The 22,056-nt window shown below is 38.8% G+C and overlaps 4 protein-coding genes across 5 annotated transcripts; 3 read left to right on the forward strand and 1 right to left on the reverse strand.

The window, feature by feature from the left end:
- Positions 1-3,270: 3,270 nt before the first annotated feature.
- Positions 3,271-4,070, forward strand: LOC107700838 (nanos homolog 3-like). Its single transcript, XM_016502654.1, has one exon. The coding sequence runs from the start codon at positions 3,302-3,304 to the stop codon at positions 3,788-3,790; it is 489 nt and encodes a 162-aa protein (XP_016358140.1). The 5' UTR covers positions 3,271-3,301; the 3' UTR covers positions 3,791-4,070.
- Positions 4,071-4,439: 369 nt separating this feature from the next.
- LOC107700784 (uncharacterized) lies at positions 4,440-8,893 on the reverse strand. The gene is made up of 7 exons (XM_016502600.1): positions 8,859-8,893; positions 7,817-7,868; positions 7,624-7,700; positions 6,012-7,493; positions 5,312-5,445; positions 5,067-5,159; positions 4,440-4,935 (listed from the first exon to the last, which is right to left on the reverse strand). Exons 2-7 carry the CDS (start codon positions 7,842-7,844, stop codon positions 4,833-4,835), a joined length of 1,917 nt encoding a protein of 638 aa, XP_016358086.1. The 5' UTR covers positions 7,845-7,868; positions 8,859-8,893; the 3' UTR covers positions 4,440-4,832.
- Positions 6,387-12,078, forward strand: LOC107700836 (coiled-coil and C2 domain-containing protein 1A-like). Of its 2 annotated transcripts, none has more exons than XM_016502652.1 (6): positions 6,387-6,442; positions 9,551-9,629; positions 10,460-10,601; positions 10,690-10,796; positions 10,901-11,128; positions 11,605-12,078. In XM_016502652.1, the coding sequence occupies exons 2-6, from the start codon at positions 9,573-9,575 to the stop codon at positions 11,875-11,877; spliced, it is 807 nt and encodes a 268-aa protein (XP_016358138.1). In that variant the 5' UTR covers positions 6,387-6,442; positions 9,551-9,572; the 3' UTR covers positions 11,878-12,078. The 2 variants fall into 2 exon arrangements, with proteins under 2 accessions (XP_016358138.1, XP_016358137.1); XM_016502651.1 differs by lacking the exon at positions 6,387-6,442 and adding an exon at positions 8,218-8,461.
- Positions 12,079-12,171: 93 nt separating this feature from the next.
- Positions 12,172-21,835, forward strand: LOC107700833 (coiled-coil and C2 domain-containing protein 1A-like). Its single transcript, XM_016502647.1, has 24 exons — positions 12,172-12,180; positions 12,313-12,422; positions 13,432-13,504; positions 13,593-13,682; positions 13,766-13,893; positions 13,980-14,052; positions 15,155-15,273; positions 15,348-15,444; positions 15,523-15,695; positions 16,085-16,207; positions 16,337-16,395; positions 17,555-17,671; positions 17,753-17,826; positions 18,065-18,123; positions 18,207-18,258; positions 18,338-18,437; positions 19,087-19,177; positions 19,254-19,445; positions 19,548-19,603; positions 19,690-19,762; positions 19,838-19,958; positions 20,876-20,952; positions 21,245-21,292; positions 21,380-21,835. The coding sequence occupies exons 2-24, from the start codon at positions 12,414-12,416 to the stop codon at positions 21,416-21,418; spliced, it is 2,043 nt and encodes a 680-aa protein (XP_016358133.1). The 5' UTR covers positions 12,172-12,180; positions 12,313-12,413; the 3' UTR covers positions 21,419-21,835.
- The last annotated feature ends 221 nt before the right edge of the window (positions 21,836-22,056 follow it).

The raw sequence follows: 22,056 nt of genomic DNA on the forward strand, positions 1-22,056 counted from the left end.
AGATATAGCCTCCATAAATAGCACACTAGTGTTCTCGTTAATGCATCTCTTTCTGACAGAGACAGATCTAGATTCAGTGGTAGCAGAGATCAATATATCAAAGAAAATCAGATAGTGATAGTGATCAGATAGTGCTACGTCCTTAATAACAATGGATGAAATGTTTAGACCTCTACTGATGATTAAATCTAGAGTATGTCCACGATTGTGTGTGGGTCCATGCACATGCTGAATGAGGTCAAAAGTGTTTAAAACAGCTATCATTTCTTTTGTAGTTTTGATTTCTGCATTATCTATGTGAATATTAAAATCCCCTGCAATAGCAAAACAGGAATTTTCGGAGGAAATCATTGATAACAGTTCTGTGATCTCTTCAACAAAGGCTGGAGAGTATTTTGGAGGCCTGTAAGTAATAATAAACAGAATGCGTGGAGTACCTTTCAGCACAATCCCTAGATATTCAAAAGACAAGTACTGACCAAATGACACTTGCTTGCATTGATAAACATCTTTAAATAGAGCAGCTACACCTCCACCTCTCCTAACAGTCCTGCAGACACTTATTAAAGTAAAGTTAGGAGGGGCGGTTTCATTGAGGACTGTTGCACTGCAACTGTCTTCTAGCCATGTTTCGTTTAGAAACATAGGTTGTTTGTGGTTATCAAGTCATTGATAACCAAAGATTTATTTTTTAGTGAGTGAATGTTTAAAAATGCTAACTTTATGGCATTACTTTTTGTCCCCACGGCAATCTTAGTTTGACGCATAATAGGCCGCAGATTAGATGTGTCATTTTAGTTCCAACCCTGCTCCAATACACCTGCATGTAATTATTAAGTAACCTTAAACACCTTGAATATGTGGCTCAAGGTGTGTTTGATTGGGGATGGAGCTGAAATCTGCCGGACGGTAGCTCTCCAGGAGCAGGGTTGGAGATCAGGTGGCAATTGCTATTTGTGAGTCAAAAAAGAAACTACAATTGTTTGGTAATTAAAATTGTAAACCCTAAAGAATTCAGGAATTGTGGAATTAAATTATTTTAATGTCAAAAATATTTTATTTTTGTTGTTATAACAATTCTATTAAATACTTAAATTCAAATTCAGAAATTTAAAATGACACTCCCTAGTTTCAGTAAAAGAAATTTTAAAATAAGCAGCTTAGTCAATATAGCAAAAATCACTACAAATCACCCAGCTACTTTACAGACCACAAAAGAAGACATTTACAAGATTTATTAGATATAATATTATTGTTGTTGTTATAACAGTTCTATTAAATACTTAAATTCAAATTCAGAAATTTAAAATGACACTCCCTAGTTTCAGTAAAAGAAATTTTAAAATAAGCAGCTTAGTCAATATAGCAAAAATCACTACAAATCACCCAGCTACTTTACAGACCACAAAAGAAGACATTTACAAGATTTATTAGATATAACATAAAAATAGTCCATCTTTCATATTCATATGCTTGATAACTTAATTTTCCTTTTAGTTTCCACAGGAAAAAAAATAAAGCATATGGGTTGCATAAATAATAATAGGATTTCATTTGGGGTGAATTACTCCTTTGTAATCATAATTGTCCCCAGCATTTAATCTGCATGTGTGTGTGTTTCAGAGATGTGAGTTTGAGCGGCAGAAGGCATCCTGTTTGAAGTTAGACTTCTTCAGTCTGTCACCTGTCAAGAAAACCTCGCAGTGGAACAGGAGAGAAAAGCACAGCGCTCAGCAACCTACGTACACACACACACAACACAGAGATCATGTTTACAGAACTAATATCACACTGTAATTCAGCTGTGTGTGTGTGCAGGTGCAGCCATACCAAAGCAGCACTCTCTGTCTCCATGTGCCACACCGTCATCTGAGGGGTCAGAGGTCACGCCAGGATCCCGTCTGAACATGGTCAGGACCCCTGAGCTGTACTCTTCTCTTAAACTGCCCTACTACAGGTCTAATATCTGACACTGTACCTCATGCACCACTCATGTCAGTGCACAGTTGACTCAACAGTGTTATTTTCTGTCTCAGGTCAGAACGGATCCTTCAGTCACCTGATGAACGCAACTTGCACTGGCCCTTTTAGTTTGCACTCTTCAGTTTCATGAGCTGGAAATATTGTGTTTGTGGAAAACAGTGTTTTCAAAGATACATTTTTGAAAATAATTAAATAAAGGTATGCCATATGTATAGAATTACCTTGTATTGTTTTATATTTCTTACATATTAACATCTCTCACGAATGCACACATCAGATCAATAATTGCATTTATTATTTTGTACATTGCAACTGATGTTTACAGTACTATATTTCACTCAGAAGTCCACAAATACTTCTCAGTGGTTTTTTTTTTTTTAAATGTTGGTTTCAATGCATTGAAAATATACTCACCCTCAGGCCATCTAAGATGTAGATGAGTTTGTTTCTTCATCAGAAATGTAGCATTGCATCACTTGCTCAGCAGTGGATGCTCTGCAGTGAATGGGTGCCGTCAGAATGAGAGTCCAAACAGCTGATAAAAACATCACAATAATCCACAAGTAATCCACACCACTCCAGTCCATCAATTAACGTCTTGTGAAGTCAAAAGCTGCATGTTTGTAAAAAAAAAAAAAAAATTCATCATTTTAACTTAAAACATCACTTCTGGCCAAAATATATGAGTCCATAATTCATAATAACACTTCACCAGTGAATGGCACCCATTCACCGCAGAGGATTGGTGAACAAGTGATGTAATGCTACATTTCTCTCAAATCTGTTCCCATGAAGATACAAACCCATCTACACCTTGGATGGCCTGAGGGTGACTACATTTGTAGCAAATGTTCATATTTGATTGAACTTATATTTTAAAATAAGAATATTAATTCCACTACAATATGCTATAAAATTAGAATATAAGGATGGTAATGAAAGGTTGAACTGAGTTCTTAGGAGTATTTTTCATTAAACACTTAGCAAGTTGCTCCATATTGTTATTATTGCAATTTTACATACAGTTTAACAGGTTCTCTTTTAACTTCCTACGATATTTCAAAAAAGTGGTCTTCTCCAATTAGTGTCAATAAACAGCGGGCTCAACTTACCCCATATGGTGTTACAATAGCAACTCCAGTCCACAGTTTAAACGTATTCTTGCTTTATTTCAATCTCCTCTACCAATCGTTTTCGTTTCAGAGGACACTTGGCAAACTCTTCGTGTCCTAATTGGTCTCCTGCCGTGACGTCCGCCCTTTAAAACCCACGCGTGCTCAGCGCGTGCTTCACGTTTCTGTCGCACTCGGCGAATGCCATGGCATTTTCTCTTCTCCGCTACTTCTTGTCGGCTCATGGATCTATGGAGTCTAGAAATCAGGACTTTCAGCCCTGGAAGGATTACATGGGTCTGGCGGACATGATCAGAGGCATGCAACGGCCAGCAGAGCAGCCTGAGGCGGCCGATGACACCGCCGCCGCCGCCGCGCTCCTGGAGTCTCCAAGCGGCCAGACGCGAGCGCACGGGACCCTGACGACGGAGAAAAGAGACCCGGAACGCGGCAAAAGCACCCGCAGCAGCCCATCCGAGAAGAAGTTCTGCAGCTTCTGCAAACACAACGGAGAGACCGAAGCCGTGTTCACCTCACACTACTTAAAAGACCGCGCCGGAGCCGTGATGTGCCCGTACTTGAGCCAGTACGTGTGTCCCCTGTGCGGAGCCACCGGGGCCAAAGCGCACACCAAGAGATTCTGCCCGCTCGTGGACAAAACCTACAGCTCCGTGTACGCCAAGACAACATGGTGAACCGGCCGTGTCTGACCCGTAAAAGATCTGGCCACGGTATACGAGAAGAACATTTTTACGCGTGGTTTTAATATTTAAGTTTTAAACTTTAATTGTTCAATCCATAATGGCTTGTGAGTTTGCATGCATGTGTGCTTTTTGGTGTTTGATTTTGCACGCTTTTTTATGTCTTCCTCTTGTGTGCAGTGGTGGTGTTTTTTCACTCTTTTTGTTTTGTCTTTGAACAAACTTGTACACAAGCCAATAGGCTCGCTACAGGTGCAACCACGTGTGAACTAGCTCTTGTTTAATTTTACTAAAAAAAAAAAAAAAAAGTATTTTGTGATACTCTGGTGAAATAATATATAAATGCTTTTAATGTTATTTAGGTGTGTTTCTCTTTAAAGCTGCCTATATTTTGCATTAATATATAACTACCTCAATCTTCTGTTTTTATTTCTCTATTTTCACTGCATTTTGGAGAACATGATCATCAGGTTTTGTTCAGGTGGCATCAGGAAGTTCATGTACATTTGTTTAAAAATGGTTTACTTTGTGACAAACGCAAGAAAATGAACAACAGAAACGTGTTCAGTGAACTTTTTGGAAACCTATGTGTTCATATCACAGCACGTCAGCTGAAATTGGTTCAGTTTGACAATCTTTTTTTGATGTGTAGTTTTACAAAACATGATTTCACCGAATCAAACGCGCACAGCAACAACCAGAAACATTCATTTTATTTATGCGGAATGTGTTTTGAACAGGAATTTGGACCGATTTATGACTGGAACTTTGAAGACCGGTTGCTAAGGTTACGACCCTTCAGTCTTGGGGGTCACACCCTGTGATTGACAGAATTACAATGTTTACTACTTTGCTTGAACCTCCTAAGAAAAGTGTTAACTTTGGCTTACTAAAACAGCAATTCTATGCATGTTGTGCCTTTGCTCGAACAAGTGTAACTGAACTGTTGTAAACCAGTGCCTGCTGTCTGAACTCATCAGTGCAAATTATTCAGTGTTCTTTTTTTTTTTTTTTTTTTTTATGCAGTAAAAGACGTTCAGAATCTGTTGGTATTATGCCTATATTTCTGAGTGTAGAGCAGAGGTTTTCTGCTTTGTTGCCCAAATCCAATCTGCCTGCGTGCGTCCATCAATAACTGACTGCAAGAAAACATAGAAATTACTGTTTATGGTCAAAACTGTTCTTTACCGTGTTATTTAATAATAAACTTAATAGTGTAAACCACAAAATCAGAATTGTGTTTAAGTGCTCAAAACAAATCCTGACTTACTTCAGAGAGGCAATATCTCTGATTAGGCCACATACAAGCTCTGTGGCATCTTCCAGATCACAGGAGGCTTCTGAGATGGGGAGATCCTCCAAACTGAGCAAAATATAAACCATGAAAATGGACAAAAACACCTTGCGCTGTGCATTAATGTTGTGGACAGTAAAGTCTGAAATTTAACCAACTTCTAGAAACCTAAACAGACCTCCAGTAACATTCAAAGTCAATGGCTTTCACACTTGTCTCACCTCAGAGGGATGTTGTTGAGCTGGGAATCTGTCACCGAGTGCATGGATAAAGGGCTGGAGGGATCCGGTTCAGCGGCAGGACTCCGAAGAGGCTCATGAGCATCTCTCAGTAAACTTACACGCTCTGTAAACGACTGAGGATACAACTCCGTTTTAGTAACTTAATGCTGACTTTAAAGGACATGTGAGAGTTTTGGATACCAAAACCTACACCGTAAATTTAAAACTAAAGTCAAATAAAAAAACACCAAGTAGTGGTTTTGGTATTTCAAAGGAATATTACACACCAATGACACAGGTTTGATGGCACCCACACTGATTTCTGTGTCAACTAACACTTTATATTCTGGCCTTTTTCTCACCCAAAGCTATCGTAGAAGTCCTATGGACTACTTTTATTGTGCTTTTATGACTTTTCTAGATCTTAAAAGCACTTCAGAGAACATTCTGCAGTATATCTTCTTGAAATATGGCTTTGGAATTACGACTGGTTCTTTTAAGTCAGGGGTGTCTATACCTGATCCTGGAGGGACAGCGTCCTTCAGAGTTTAGCTCCAACACATTTCTTCTGAGTCTGAAAAGCTTAATTAACTGGTTCAGGTGTGTTTGATTAGGGCTGGAGCTAAACTCTGCAGGACAGTGGCCCTTCAAGAGCAGGTTTGGACACCCCTGCTTGAAATGTACGTTAAGAATAACTCACTTGCACATCTTCATTATCACCACCCGGTGGAGCTGCAGGTATGGACAAACTCGACACCCTGTTGTCTGCCTTGTTCTCAGCTGTGACAGTGGCGGCAACCTGAGAAAAGTCTGAAGACTCACACTTATCTTCTGTTTCATGGATTACAGGAGGTGCCCTGATGGTCTCATCGGCTGCGACGTCCATGAGCTCCACACACTGTTCACTGGTGTGGTCACTAGTAGAGGCGTTCATGTCACATTCACACGGACTGCACTGCTCGGTCTTGTCGCCTCCCGCTACGAGTTCTTCTCCAAACTGGTTAGCAACCTCAGAAGCGGATGCAGAGCCTTCATTGGCCTCTTTGGGAACTTCAAGTGAACCGGCTATCACAACCTCTTCTTGAGCTGAAATATCAGTTGAGTCCTTGCAAACTTCAGCAAAATCGACAGGTACTTCAGTACCAATCTCAGTTGTGACCTCATTGCTATCTTCTCTAATGTTGCTTTCAGTAGCATTTTGCTCCGTGCATTCAGTTTCATTTTGCTCGAGAGGGTTTAGATCATCAGCATCAGCATGGGATGGGATTGCATTATCAGTTTCATGAGTAACAGGCTCCCTTGACATGCATTTGACCAGTATCTGAACTTCATTCCCAGGCTGCTCCTGTTGCTCTTGTACGGGTGTATCCTCCATTGGGCAGGAGGTTGAGAAGGAGGGCACTGAAACCTCTGACTCAGTAACTCCCTCTTCTTCAACAGAAATCGAGATATCCTTTTTCAAACCGTCACTCGTCATGACCGGCCCTTCATTAGTGATTTCCCCCGCCTCGTTCTCCTGGCTTCCTTCAAACACATTCCCTCTAGTCAGCTGTCCCTTGAGCATCTTCTTCCTTTCTCCAAGCCTGCACATTCCCATCCTCTTTCTTATGTTCCTCTTTACTAGAGGATCTGCAGAACCTGCATCTTCAGGCATCTGGATCTGGTCATATGAGGTCTCCGCTACGATGTCTGAAGACCCTAATTGTTCATCCATCTTGGGTTCAGTGGCTGTATTCCCCTCATGTGACGATTCTCTCTCGGTCTGATGCTCATCGGATGGTAATTCAGAGTCGCAGTCATCTGGGACCTTCTGAGATTGATGATTTGAATTTCTAGTGATTTCACGCTCTTCATCATCTAGCTCTCTATTGGGCTGATCTACATTAATAGCTTCTGTATTCAAAGGTCTAGAGAGAGTGTGCTTGTCGCTTTTGTCGAGTTCTGGGGTTTGTAGTGGGACCGCTGCAGTTTGTTCAATCTCATGAGAGAGTGGATTTGTGCCATTTCCAAACTCATTATTATCATAATGGCTTGTTTTCTCTTCCAAGGAACAACACGGATCTACTGGGAATTCTGTTGTCTGAGTGTCTTGTAATGTGCTCTGTCCAGGCTGATGTTCATCCAGCTTGTCTGAGCACAATGCATTGTGGGAATTGTTGTTTTCTGACTCTGGTGTCAGAGTCTGGACATTAAGGTAAAGAGTTAAGTGAACCAACAAACGAAAACACAAATATAACAGCACAGTGACATCAAAGCATATTGTAATTCCTTCAAAATGTTATGTCATAGCATGTAATCGAGAGAGAAATCACCTGATTTTCATCTTCAGACTGGTTTGTTGCTTCAGTGCTTTTCTGTCGTTTTGCTCTCTTAGGGGGTTTGAACTCTGCTAAAAGACATTTACCTGCATCAGCATGTTTACTGACAAATTAAATATGTAATATAGCTCTAATCAAGCTGGTAGTATGAATGACTGATAATTATGTTTACATGGGTCCAAGGTACCTGTCGTCTTCGATTTTCTTTTGGCCATTGTCTTGTTTTAGTCCAGATTCAACTAAATGAATAAAAGTTCAAACATGTTAATTACACACTTGACTCTTTTAATTGTGCATACTGTAGATGGTTCGTTCAAATGTATTCGTTAATTTTTCCTGACCCAATTTTGTAAAATAAATTCTTATAACCAATTATAAATCACTTTAACATATCAAATAAACCGTTTAAAACCGTTGTAAATAGCACGTGATTAATTTGACAGACTAGTCAAATAAGCGCGCGAAACATTCGTGACGCTATTCGTGATGTCATATTTAGTAAGCTATTTCTGCACATTTTCTCAGAGAAAACAAACTATAACAAGACAAACCCTCATAAAGTGTCAAATATGATTTAAAATCTCAACTAACAGATCCTGGGCTGTGGGGCGCCGTCGTTCCCGCGTGCCGTAAAGCGCGAGCCTCTGTCGTTGCTATGGGAAACCTGGCGAAAAGCAGGAAGTGCTGGAGCTAAATTGACAGCAGTGCAGATTTGTGTTTATCTCTATGTTTATGACATTCTGGTGCAAAAACTTCATGACAGGCAGCTTGTTCTTCTCAGCGGAACAGATATTTACCACGTAACCCGCCCTCGGAGGAACATATGATCAAGGTATCGCGTTCAAATGATTAGTAAATAGAGTCTGATGTGAGAATTAGCCTCCGCGCTAGCAGAGACTTTGACTGAATTAGTTGTTTACGTTATGATTTATATTGTGAATGATCCGATATTTATTTTGTGGCTTCGTTGCGCTTTGCCTCTAACAGTTCTGGTGCAAAATCAGCCAAAGATGTGCTTTGGATTAACCAGTAAACACTAGCAAGATAAATGCTGTTTAAACATTCCCTATTGAGCTTAGTCAGTTAATGTAAGGTGATGGAGCTCTGGGAGAAATATTAAACTATTAGATGTGCATATTTGGCCGATGATTATGTCTGTGCATTGATTATGCAAATACAGACGTCATTATTCACGTAATGATTTAGGAATGCGATATGACTCCACTCACTGTCTGGTGTGGTTGGTTGTGGTGTCACTGAAAGGCTGGTGCAGTGGCTGTTTTGTAGTATTATTAATGCACAGTGTTGGGGAAAGTTACTTTTAAAAGTAATGCATTACTTTTAAAAGTAATGCATTACTTTTAAAAGTAATGCATTACTTTTAAAAGTAATGCATTACTTTTAAAAGTAATGCATTACTTTTAAAAGTAATGCATTACTTTTAAAAGTAATGCATTACTTTTAAAAGTAATGCATTACTTTTAAAAGTAATGCATTACTTTTAAAAGTAATGCATTACTTTTAAAAGTAATGCATTACTTTTAAAAGTAATGCATTACTTTTAAAAGTAATGCATTACTTTTAAAAGTAATGCATTACTTTTAAAAGTAATGCATTACTTTTAAAAGTAATGCATTACTTTTAAAAGTAATGCATTACTTTTAAAAGTAATGCATTACTTTTAAAAGTAATGCATTACTTTTAAAAGTAATGCATTACTTTTAAAAGTAATGCATTACTTTTAAAAGTAATGCATTACTTTTAAAAGTAATGCATTACTTTTAAAAGTAATGCATTACTTTTAAAAGTAATGCATTACTTTACTAGTTACTTGAAAAAAGTAATCTGATTACGTAACTCACGTTACTTGTAATGCGTTACCCCCAACACTGTTAATGAATCATTATTTTTCTCACTCCAGGTTTGAAGGACCTGCGGAGAAAATGAGTCGAAGCCGGAACCCTCCGCAGAAGGGCCAGGGGGCTGCCAGGGCCAAACAGGTAATAAACCAGATGAGAGTCAGGACTGTGTCCAGAATCATATGATGAAGTCAGCATGAAATGGGAAAAAAAAATCGCCCTATTTATTTTCTAAATATGTGTTATAGATCATATTGTGAACTATTCATCTTTGCATTTTTTTTCTTTATAATGTTTAATGGTTTGTGGTGATGCAATAAGGACATTTCCAAATATTTAGTGCACTTAAACTGCATTCACTTTTGAGTGCCACACATATAGGTTCATAAAATGCTTTTGAATCTATAAATCAGTTTTGAGGGTTATTATTGTAAATTAAAACTAAAACCTATTAAAATTGTCACTTGAAAGAAAATAAACATTAACCGAAATAACCGTTATTTCCGGGTTTTTTTTTAATTCATGCTAGTTGCAAAGGCAATATTAAAATGTCATCTTTGAAGTCAGTATGAAATGAAAAAACCTATTAAACCTATTAAAAAATGACACTTGAAATAAAATAAACATTAACCAAAATAAAAGGTAAAAAAAGTATTTTTTATTCATGCTAGTTGCAAAGGCCACATTTCTAACTGTCCTTTACTTTAACCCGAAGTACCATAATAAAGTAATAAAATAAAAATTGAAAGGAAAATTATTAAAACATGTATAGACATATAATATAAAATGCTTTTGAATTTGCAACAGTTCATATGTAATAACAAGCTATAAATATTTAGGCATATTTACATGTATAGACAAAGAATGGCACACAACAAAATGACTAAAACTTTATCTGAAATGAAAAGATAATGTAATTCAAAATATTGATAAAAAACTAAAATAATATCTCCATCCTCACATGTAATCAGATGGGACTGCTGCTGGATTTGGCTCCTGACGGCGGGCTGGATGACTCTGGAGGAAATGATGAGGAGCTGGAGGCGGAGCTTCTGGCATTGATGGGAGGAGGAGGGAGGAGCGGACCAGCGGGCAAGAAACCTGGAGGAAAAGGTGAGGATGTTATGTATTTATGCCGTCTACCAACAGCAAGCCAAACCTTGATCCCTTGCCATCTTTCTGTCTTTCTTGCATAATGTAGCTCCGGTGCCCATGGTGGACATTGAGCGGATGGCAGCGCTTTGTATGAAAGACCTGGACGAGGACGGAGACGATGATGGTGATTTGGAGAACGACGCTGATCTCTTGGTAGGACAAAACCCTTCTTGTCTTTACAGCACTACAGGTGGCACATCAGATGCGATCTTTCTCTCAGGAGCAGGTTTTGATCGAAGTCGTTTTCTATGTTTCAGGCCGAGTTGAGTGAGGTGCTGGAAGACGATGAGGAGCAAGTGGTCAGGAAACCTCCTCCGTCACCAGTGCCTCCTCAACGCTCCAATGCAGCGCTCGCGTCCCAGAATGCACCTGCCAGCCTGGAGGCTTGCCTGCAAGAGCGCTTGGACATGTACCAAACAGCCATTACCAATGCCAAGGCCGCGGGCGAGACCAGCAAAGCACGGCGATACGACCGCGGACTGAAGGTGGGACTAGAGCTCCACCCACATCGACTTTTTGATGGCCGATGATAGTGTCTCAGAGCAGGGGTCTTCAGCCCTGTTCCTGGAGAGCCACTGTCCTGCAGAGTTTAGCTGCAACCCTAATCAAACACACCAGAAGCAGCTAATCAAGCTCCTCAAGACTGCTTGAAAATACACCGGCAGGTGTGCTGAAGCAGGGTGGAAATAAACTTTGCAGGAGCAGGGCTGAAGACCTCTGTCTTAGAGAGCAGGGTGGCCAACGTAAAGGTGATATATAACAATTACTGCAATTTAATTTACATAATACTTACCAAAATAATAATTAAATTATAAATAATAATGAAAACGTATAAATTTGAAGAAAAAAAAATGTAAACTTGATTTTAAAAATCTGTAAAATAAATAATTTATACTGTATTTGATATAGTATATTTGTCTGAGGATTTCTGAGCGGTTAGTAACACATTTCCTGTTTTTAGACTCTACAGTCTATGCTGATGTCAGTTAAAAAGGGGAAGCCCATCAATGAAGATGAGATTCCTCCTCCTGTGGCCACCGGTGGAAAACCCTCCGCTGCTCCGCAGGCCAAGCCAATCACAGAGCAAGAAAAACCTGCTCCAGCAAACACGCCACCACAGACGGCCAATGTCAAGCCAGTCGCTCCATCCAAGCCTCAGCTGCTACAGCCTGATCGCCGGCCACGGCTTCACGAGTCCAGAGCGCACACCGGGTCTGTTCGTGCTATTCGATGATGACCACTTTGGCTTTATTTGGCTGGAGCTCAAGTCCTTCAGTCTGTACAGTCGGCTGACCGACCAGCTGTCCCACGCTCAGGCCCCCAGCATGGAGCGCTTCGAGGCCATGCTCCGCAACATGCAGTCATGGACATCCTGATAGCAAACCTCACACTAGCGTTCTCATCAGGCACATACTCTAGTATTACGCTCTGCACCGTCAGGGACGTGCACACACACACACACACACACACACACACACAGCACTCCGGTACACACACACACACACATACACACACACCACACACACACAGCACTCAGGTACACACACACCACACACACACACACACAGCACTCAGGTACACACACACACTCGCGCTCTGACTTTCTCATTAACTGTCACTGTGAAGCTGTTGCCGTACAACTTGTCATGTGTGATTGTGTGTGTTTCAGAGCTCAAAGCGAGCATATTAAGCAGACAGATAGAGTATAAGCTGGCAGCCTTAAAGGCCAAGCAGAGCGGAAACACTGAACAAGCCAAACAACTCTACCAAATGTTCAAGGTGAATGAGTTTTGCCAGTTTATGATCATCAGGTCTAATTTGGGTCACAAAGTCACACATTTACACAAATTTCTTTGTTGCCCTACGCATTTTTTTTATGTGCAGTAAGATTCAAAAGTTTGCCGTCTGTACGATTATTTATTTTGAAAGATATTAATACTTCTATTCAGCAAGAATGCATTCAATTGATCAAAAGTGCCAGGGTAATTACAGATAAACTGGATATTATAAATAAATTAGAATTAGAATTAGAAAAAAAACATTTTTTTATGTTACTTAAAAAATTAAATAAATGTTAAGTGAGATAAAATATAAAAACCTAAACTTATTGTACTTCAGCTAGTTGCCTAGGCAAGATTTCTCATTTTCATTTAGTTTATCTTGATATACTTAAACTTATATAAAAATAAATAAAAACTATAGAGAAATATTTAAAGAAATAACTGATAAAAAAACTAATAAAAACAAACAAAATTACTAAAACTTTAACAAAATTAAAAAGGAAAATGGAAAATATAAAAATAAAAACGAATTCAAAATATTACAAATAAACGCGATGATACTAAAATAACACAGGTAAAGACATTTATAATGTTACAAAAAAATTCTGCTGTTATTTTTAACTTTATGGTTATCAAATAAACCTGAATTAAAAACAGAAATATGAAGCACCTCAACTGATTTCAACAATGATGATAATAATAAACATTTCTTGAGCAGCAAATCAGCATATTAGACTGATTTCTGAAGGATCATGTGACACTGAAGACTGGAGTAATGATGCTGAAAACTCAGCTTTGATCACAGAAATAAATTACATTTTAAAAATACTGTATATTCAAAAAGAAACCAGAACAGACTGGTTTTACAAAAATTAAAACACATACTCACCCCAAACGTTTGAACAGAAGTGTAGGTGTGTTATTGTGGATTGTAGATTTATCTGGCTACACAGCACTAGGTTATCCAACAATTAACAACTGTGAAAATGAACTTTCGCTTTCCTCAGAGATTAGACTCAGTGGTGGAGAGTGTTGACAGAGGCGAGTTTGTGGACATCAGCTCACTGCCGCCCCCTCCTGGTACAGCTTTACCTCACAGATCTCCACTCACCTCAGTTACATTCTGCTCAGTTCAGTCTGGTTTTGATCTGAAGTGTCTGTCTTTCAGGAGAGGTTGAAGTGCCACGCTCTAACCCTCCCCAGCTGTCCTCTAAAGCAGCCGCCCCTCCTGCTGCCTCCACTGCTGCCCCAGACACAGGTGAGAACGTGTGTGTGTGTTAATGTGACGTCCCACTCACACGCATCAAACACAGACATCAGTTATATGTGTGTGTGTTTCAGCTCTCTCTGCTCCCCGGAGCGTCGCCGAGGCCTTACAGCAACGCATGGACAAATACAGAGAAGCCGCAGAGAGCGCCAAGAGCAAAGGAGACGACCGCAAAGCACGCATGCACCAGCGCATAGTCAAGGTAACACACGCGAAGACTCACTTAAATAAGAACAGTTGCTGTTTCTTTAATCTCTCGTGTGTGTGTGTGTTCGTTCTTGACCTCAGCAATATCAAGACACCATTAAAGCTCATAAAGCAGGACGGCCTGTGAATTTGGCAGAACTTCCTGTTCCACCGGGTAACGCTTGTTTACTTGTTTCTAGCAAAAGCCAAACTTCTGACAAATATAGTAAAATGTCTTGAATGTGCCTCACCAGTGAAAAAGGTTAAGAAATGTACCATATAATGTGTTCATTAAGATCTAAATATATCAGGAGGTATTTGTAAATGTTACAGCGTGGTGTGCTGATTATTTATATATTTATAATTCAATAATTAATTTAATTATACACACTGCTGTTCAAAGTTTGGGATCAGTAAGATTTTTTTTTGTGTTTATGAAAGTCTCTTCTGCTCACCAAGACTGTATTTATGTGTTAAAAAAACAGTAATATTTTGAAATACTATTACAACTTAAAAGAACTGTTTTCTATGTGAATATATGTTAAAATATCATTTATTGCTGTGATCAAAGCTGAATTTTCAGCATCATTACTCCAGTCTTCAGTGTCACATGACTCTGATATGCTGATTTGCTGCTCAAGAAACATTCCTGATTATCATCAATGTTGAAAACAGTTGTGCTGCTTCAGATTTTTGTGGGAAATGTTTTTTTTTGTTTTTTTTTCAGGATTTTTGACGAATAGAAAGTCCAAAAGAACAGCATTTATTTTAAACGGAAATCTTTTGTAATTATTATATTACATATAAATATATATTATATTATATTATATTATATTATATTATATTATATTATATATATTTTTTCTTTTAAAATAAAAAATATTCTGATACCAAACGGCAGTGTGCATTTATAATTATGTAATTAATTATAATATGTAAAACAGGTACAGTGTAGTTATTGTTTCTGCACAGAATAAATTTAATTGTAACTTTTTAATTTTACAATTCAGACGTGTTTTCTTGCCGTTCTGAGAAAAAAAGTAATAATTACAAGATCTACAAATTTATAAGAATAACAAAAAAATCACTGTTTTGCAATTTAGAGTTTACTTCTCATAATTCTCTTTTTGTTTTTGCCATGTATTAAAAAAAAAAGGTCATTGTGACTCTTTATCTCACCATTCTGACTTTTTTTTCTTAGAATTGTGAATTTACAATTTCATAGTATATAGTTTATGCACCTCCGTTTTGACATTGTTAATGTTTGTGCATGTCAGGTTGTCCTCCGCTGCAGGGCACTGAGGGCGGCGAGCAGAATTTTATGGGCGTCCTGGAGACAGCCATGAAGCTGGCCAATCAGGACGCAGATGCCGATGCAGACGAAGAACCACAGAAGGTAGCGTCAAAGTTCAGCAGAACCTCTAGAAACTGTGCTTGGGCCTGATTCTTCATCTCTCTGTGTCTGTGTAGCCATCAGCTCAGCCTGCCGTTCAGAAATCCAGAGCTCCCGCTCCTCCGAAAGCCTCGTCCGCCGGCTCCACTAACACCCCCAAACTAGGAGGGAAAGGTAGGTGCGTGTTTATATATCGGCATTAACAGGTACATAGTACTGGCACTGCTGTGTGACGTGTGTGTTGTTGTGCAGCCCAGCAGCAGCTGGATTTCCTGACCATGCGCAGGCAGCAGTTTGTGAAGGCGGCGCTGCGCTCTAAAGAGATGAAGGACATGCAGGGAGCCGCTCAGCACCTGAGAAACGCTAAAGGCCTCGATGCCATGATTACTGCCGCCAAGGCCGGACTTCCTGTGGACATCACCAAGGTTTGTGAATCAGTGATGCACCGAAATGTCATCAGAATTGGTTCTGGAGGGCCAAAGTCATTGACTGAAAGAGTAAAGTTGAATTAGCACTTCTAGGAAGTTTGTATTTATGAGTTAGGAAGACCAAATTAAGATGTCAGATGCGTTCAGGTCACTTTGGTTGGAGCAAGATGGCGATGTACCTTTTCTATGAAAAATATACGATTTTTAAACTCCCCTTCTACAAAATGCTGAATAAATAATCATTTATTGCATCATGCACATCAGGTGTGTTTTTGCGTATATTGGCATTTGTGGACAGCTTTGCATCTGTATGTGTGAAAGTGATCAGATGCGTCTGACACAGATCTCAGTGTGTTAGTGTGTTTTATGTATGCTCTGGTGTGCAGGTGCCGGCCGCTCCGGTCAGTGAGGACAACTACAGACTGTCTCATTCACGCTCGTCAGCTCTCTCTCCGCGCTCATCTGAGCAGTACACTCAACTGATGGCACAGCTCAAACAGCAGCACGAGGTTATTACACACACACACACACACACGAGCGGCTAAACACAGATCTGATCCATGTGAAGCACACACTGAATTCAAGAGAAGCGCATGCTTTATTTACAGTCTACATGACTCTCTAACACTTGTTTCCAGAAATGCCAGGCGTACTCGCAGCAGTTCACTCATATGGGGAATGTAGCAGAAACTGCCAGGTGTGTTTTCATTTATTATATTTAGAAAGAAACATCATCAGGTAAGACGAATTTCCAGGTGTTTGTTTTGAGTGATGAGTGTACACTACTGTTCAAAATTTGAGTATTTTTTTTAAAGAAATTAATCGTTTTTTTTCAGCAAGGATGCATTGAATTGATCAAAAGTGACAGTAATTACATTTATAATGTTATAGAAGATTTCTATTTCTAATAAATGCTGTTCTTTTGAACTTTCTATTCTTCAAGGAATCCTTAAGGAAAATGTATAAAACTGTTTTCAACTGATGATAATCAGAAATGTTTCTTGAGCAGCAAATCAGCATATCAGAGTGATTTCTGAAGATCATGTGACACTGAAGACTGGAGTAATGATGCTGAAAATTCAGCTTTGATCACAGGAATAAATTACATTTTAAAATATATTCATAGAAAACAGTTATTTTAAATTGTAATATTTCCACAATATTACAGTTTTACTGTATTTTTGATCAGATAAATGCAGCCTTGGTGAGCAGAAGAGACTTCTTTCGAAATCATTAAAAAATCCTAACAGCCCCAAACCTTTGAATGGTAGTGTATGAATCAAAAACAGACCAATTGTATCATATCTGCCTAAACAAGCATTAAAAATGCCATTTTTAACAAATCTTATTTTTTATAAATTGTTTTTTAAAGTACTGCTTTTGCTTTCTTTACTTATTTAATATTTATAAAAAATATATTTTTTAACATATTAATGGTATAAGTATAAATGGAAAAAAAAAAAATGTATTAATTAAAATATGTAATAATTATCAGAATCTAACCATAAATACTACCATAAATATTAAATTAAATATAAAATATAATTTAGCCTTAAAGTGTATTTGTTTGTGTGTCGTTAGATTTTGCCTACATTGTGGAGACTGAATGCCCCCACATGGATAGTAAAACCTGAGATGAACATTGTGGGAGCAGCAAACAGTCCTCATGAGGAAAACAGATTAATAAACATAGTAAATAAAAAAGAAAAAATGCTGAGGGTTTGGTTTCAGGATTGCTGCTGAGCTCAGTACAAAAATATTACAAGTAAATGGAAAGCCCCCATGATAGAAAATATGTGTGTGTGCGTCTGTGTGTGCGTCTGTGTGTGCGTCTGTGTGTGTGTGTGTCTGTGTAGGTTTGAGAAGCTGGCTGAGGAATGCATGAGTAATATCGAATTGCTGAAGAAAGCTCACGCTAAAGGAAGATCGGTTCCCAAATTCCACACAGAGGAGCGCACCTTCAACACCGTCAAGTAAGAACACACGCACACACAACACGTCTGTCAGCGCAGTCGTCCTGCAGATTCACTAAATGTCTTCATGTCTGTGTTTAGGATCTTTCCTACCCTGATGTCCAATGACATGGTGCTGACCGTCGTGAAAGGAATCAACCTGCCCGCTCCTCCAGGTGTGTATGTGAACGTGTGCCTGTGTGCTGCTTGTGTGTCATAATGCTGTAAACACGTGGTCTCTGAAATACACTACCATTGAAACGTTTGGGGGATTTTTTTTTTTTTTTAATTCAGTTCTTTCAAAAAAAATGTTAGTGACCCCAACCTTTTGAATATTAGTGTCTATAAATAATAAACAATAATGAGATTCTGTCACTGAATGGCTGCAAATGTTCTTTTCTTTGTTTTCTCCAGGAGTTTCAGCCAACGATCTGGATGCGAGTGTGCGCTTTGAGTTCCCGTTCCCCAGCGCGGTACGCAACACTTTCACATACACACACACACGCACACACACACACATGCTATTGGCGTCTAACAGTGTGTGTTTGTTTCTTAGGAAGAAGCTCAGAGAGACAAAACCAGCACTGTGAGAAACACCAACTGTCCAGGTACACACACACACACACACGCGTGCAGTCTGTGTGTTAAACAGGTGGCGGCATTAGCTGACAGTCTCTGTGTTTTCAGAGTTTAAGGAGCAGTTCAAGCTGAACATCAAGCGAGATCACAGAGGCTTTAAGAGAGTGGTACAGGCCAAAGGCATCAAGTTTGAGGTCGTACACAAAGGGTGAGACTCCTATTAATCAACACTAACAGTGAATCTGACAATAACACGTCCAGATCGCATTCCACCCCAAAAGAAATGACATTAGTAATATTTTTCATAAGATTATTTTTGGATCATTAATGTTTTTCATGGAAGCTTCTTACCTCCACAGAATAAAACTTAAACAGGTAATTGTGACTTTATATCTCACGATTTTGAATTTTGCTATGAATTCTCACTTTACATTTCACAGTTCAGATGTTCTGAGTTTGCATCGCAAAATTCTATTTTTTTTTCCCACCATGGACTAAAAAAATTAAAATTGCTCTTTTGATCAATTAATTGCTACTTTTTTGGCGAAAATTAACATACATAGTTTTCACAGTGATAATTAAGCAGGTTTTTTCCACAAATTCTCATTACTGTTATGTATCTGCATTGTTTGTTTGTTTTTAGCTTTTTTTGCAGTCACATTATTTTCAATGATGATTCTCAATGCTGTAATTTTTTTTACATGTTAAATTAAAAAAAAAAATTTAAAAGGAATTTAAATGAAATCAGCATAAATGTTTTACTACAGTTTAAATAATAAAAATTGTTTATTTTAATTGTCATGTAATTGGTTTAAGTGTGTGTGTGTGTGTGTGTGTGTGTGTGTGTGTGTCCGCAGTGGTCTCTTCAAGACAGATAAAGTGGTGGGAAGTGCTCAGCTGAAGCTGGAAGCTCTTGAGAACCAGTGTGAGATCAGAGAGATCATTGATGTGAGCGATTCACACAAACACACATGTCACATGCACAGGAGCGCTGGTGTCCCATGAGGCTGTGCTGCTGTTGCAGGTGTTGGATGGACGCAAGGCAACGGGAGGGAAGCTGGAGGTGCGAGTGAAGATCCGCGAGCCGCTGTCTGGAGTTCAGCTGCAGCCGGTGACGGAGAAGTGGCTCGTCATCGACCCGCTCACACCTTCACCGGAGAAGGACCGAGAGCGGGAGAGAGACAGAGACCGGGAGAAAAGCAGGGAAAAGGAACGGGTATGAGACGCCAATTAGTGCTGTTTATATCACACACAGGATGTGTTCTTGCATACAAACACAGTTGGACAGAAACCACATAAAGCATTTTATTTCCAGCAGGCTCCTCCTCCAAGATCCAAACCTGGGAACGATCACGACAGGAACTCTAAACCAAGGTAACACGAAAGCTTGATCGTACGGCACTGATTTCCTGTCGCTCAGTGAGTGTGTTTAACACACACGTGTCTCTGGTTGGTTTCAGCTCGTCTCCTCCGCAGTATAAGCTGCACAGCTTCAGTCTGCTTCAGCACGACAAAGAGAGACTGGAGTGGAAGGTGTGTGTCAGTGATAGGATTGAGCTGTTGACTGGATATAGAGTGTATCGTGAGTCATTTTGTGCGTCTCTTTAGATCAACGATTATAAGAAGAACCGACGAGAGCCATCAGAGCTGATCAAGCAGCACATGGACGTCTGTCAGCGACTGCAGTGGCAGAAATCATTCCTGGAGAAACACCCGGCAGCACTGACAGGTGCCACATGCAATTAGAAAACTCTTGCAAATTATGTGCACTACCATTCACTTCCAAGGGGGTTAGGCCAGGGGTTTATTCCCAAAGACACTAAAGCTTTTCTTCAGCAAGGATGCATTAAATGGATCAAAAGTGACAGTAAAGACATTTATAATGTTATAAAAGATTTCTAATTCTTTTGAACTTTCTAGTCAACAAAAGAATCCTGAAAAAAAAATGTTTCACGGATTCAACAAAAATATAAAGCAGCACAACTGTTTTGAACATTGATAATGATTAGGGTGGCGTTTCCCAAAAGCATCGTAAGCGTAAAGTGGATCATAGCTCCATTGGTGGCAATAGGTCTACGGTGTACTTAGGCTTACAATGCTTTTGGGAAACACAGCCCAGAAATGTTTATTGAGCGGCAAATCAGTATATTAGAGGGATTTCTGAAGGATCATGTGACACTGAAGACTGGAGTAATGATGCTGAAAATACAGCTTTGATCACAGCAATAAATTACATTTGAATATATTTTAAAATAGGAAACAGTCATTTTAAATTGTTATATTATTTCATATTACTGTTTTTACTGTATCAAATGAATGCAGACTTGTTGAACAAGAGACTTCTTTCAGAAACATTAAAACATTTGAACAGTAGTTTAAAGAGAAAAACACCCAAAAACCTAACCATAAACTGTCCTATTTTACTAGATGTTTATTTTGTTACGAATGAGAACATAAAATGCTGGGAATAATACTGATTGATGATTCAAATGAATCTGTGAATCCTTTTTAAATGTTTCATTTAAATTAACATTCTAAATAAACTGATTCACTTCAATGAATTGGACTTTCCAGTGCTACATATTGAAGACATTCAAGAGCAAAACAGACCATCATTAATGTACTGTATCTCTCTGTCTGTCTCAGAATATGAAAATGTGCTGCGGAAGTTTGTTCACGGTCTGTCAGATTCAGTCAAAATGTTTTCCAGCCAAGGCAACAGGGTGAGCAAACCACACACACACACACACAATCAGACGTTAGCTGTTCTGTGCAAACGCATTAAGATGTGAGCTGTCTATTTTTGTTCTCATTTCACTCAGATATACTTGACATTACTGAAGTAAAATGGGTTACGAATGTCACTTCATGTTGACATGAAACACTCATGCAGTTGCGCAGATGTTTCATCAAAAACAAACACCGCAAAAGCTGGATGTCACTTTTGTGAAGTGATTTAGACATTTTTAAATCAGTCATTTAGATTAAAGCTAAAGAGCTGTTCTGGTTTCTCAGGATGCAGCAAAAGACGCCCTCGGCCGACTGAAGATGGTGGAGAACGAGGTGAATAATAAAGCCTGCCGTGTCTGTGCTTCAGTCGCATCTCCATGTGAACTCACTGTCATCTTTTTCATTGTCTCTCTCTCACAGCTGGAGTCGGTCAGGAAAAAATGGGCCATCAGAGAGTGAAGAAACGCGCCGAGTGACGTGACCGTCTGCTGGAAAACTCTTCACACTTCTGAAATCATGAGAATAGAAATGAATCGTGACAGATATAAAGGAGCTGCAGAGGGAAACACTACACACACACACACATGCAATTAAGCACCTTTTGCATTGCTGCACTTCATTACTCTGCGCTCCAGACCATCAAAACATTCCCCAATTTGTCTTTTGTAAGGAGAGACGTCTGAATGTTTCGAGTGAGATCAAACTTGTCTCATCTCATGCAAAAATAAACATCAGTCAAACACTAAAGGGGAAATCTCACAAAACCCATCAACAACATGATCACATTTATTTAGCCCCCAAAAAGAACGAGATTAGAAATTTTAGTTAAATATTTTAGGACCATTAAGATGTTTTTGCAATGAGATTTTTTAATGACAATTAAAAATACACACATTCTCAATGTTTATATAAATTATATATTTATATATAAATATATAATAAAAATAAATATTAAGAATAAGTGGATTATATATATTAGTGCTGTCAAACGATTAATCGCGATTAATCGCATCCAAAATAAACGTTTTTGTCTACATAGTATATGTGTGTGTACTATGTATATTTATTATGTATATATAAAGACACATGCATGTATA

This window comes from Sinocyclocheilus anshuiensis, unplaced genomic scaffold, assembly GCF_001515605.1.
Source record: "Sinocyclocheilus anshuiensis isolate Anshui unplaced genomic scaffold, SAMN03320099.WGS_v1.1 scaffold1127, whole genome shotgun sequence".
Taxonomy (NCBI): Eukaryota; Metazoa; Chordata; class Actinopteri; order Cypriniformes; family Cyprinidae; genus Sinocyclocheilus; species Sinocyclocheilus anshuiensis.

Bases quoted from the DNA above. Each gene is read 5' to 3' on its own strand.
- LOC107700838 (XM_016502654.1), top strand. From the start codon at position 3,302: ATGGCATTTTCTCTTCTCCGCTACTTCTTGTCGGCTCATGGATCTATG.
- LOC107700784 (XM_016502600.1), bottom strand. From the start codon at position 7,844: ATGGCCAAAAGAAAATCGAAGACGACAG. The intron at 7,494-7,623 runs GTGATTTCTCTC...CTTAATGTCCAG, and splicing joins AGTCTGAAGATGAAAATCAG to ACTCTGACACCAGAGTCAGA. The intron at 4,936-5,066 runs GTAAGTCAGGAT...GTTTTCTTGCAG, and splicing joins AGAGATATTGCCTCTCTGAA to TCAGTTATTGATGGACGCAC.
- LOC107700836 (XM_016502652.1), top strand. From the start codon at position 9,573: ATGAGTCGAAGCCGGAACCCTCCGCAGAAGGGCCAGGGGGCTGCCAGG. The intron at 9,630-10,459 runs GTAATAAACCAG...ACATGTAATCAG, and splicing joins GGGCTGCCAGGGCCAAACAG to ATGGGACTGCTGCTGGATTT. The intron at 10,797-10,900 runs GTAGGACAAAAC...TCTATGTTTCAG, and splicing joins AGAACGACGCTGATCTCTTG to GCCGAGTTGAGTGAGGTGCT.
- LOC107700833 (XM_016502647.1), top strand. The intron at 13,894-13,979 runs GTAACACACGCG...TCTTGACCTCAG, and splicing joins TGCACCAGCGCATAGTCAAG to CAATATCAAGACACCATTAA. The intron at 18,124-18,206 runs GTACGCAACACT...TTTGTTTCTTAG, and splicing joins AGTTCCCGTTCCCCAGCGCG to GAAGAAGCTCAGAGAGACAA.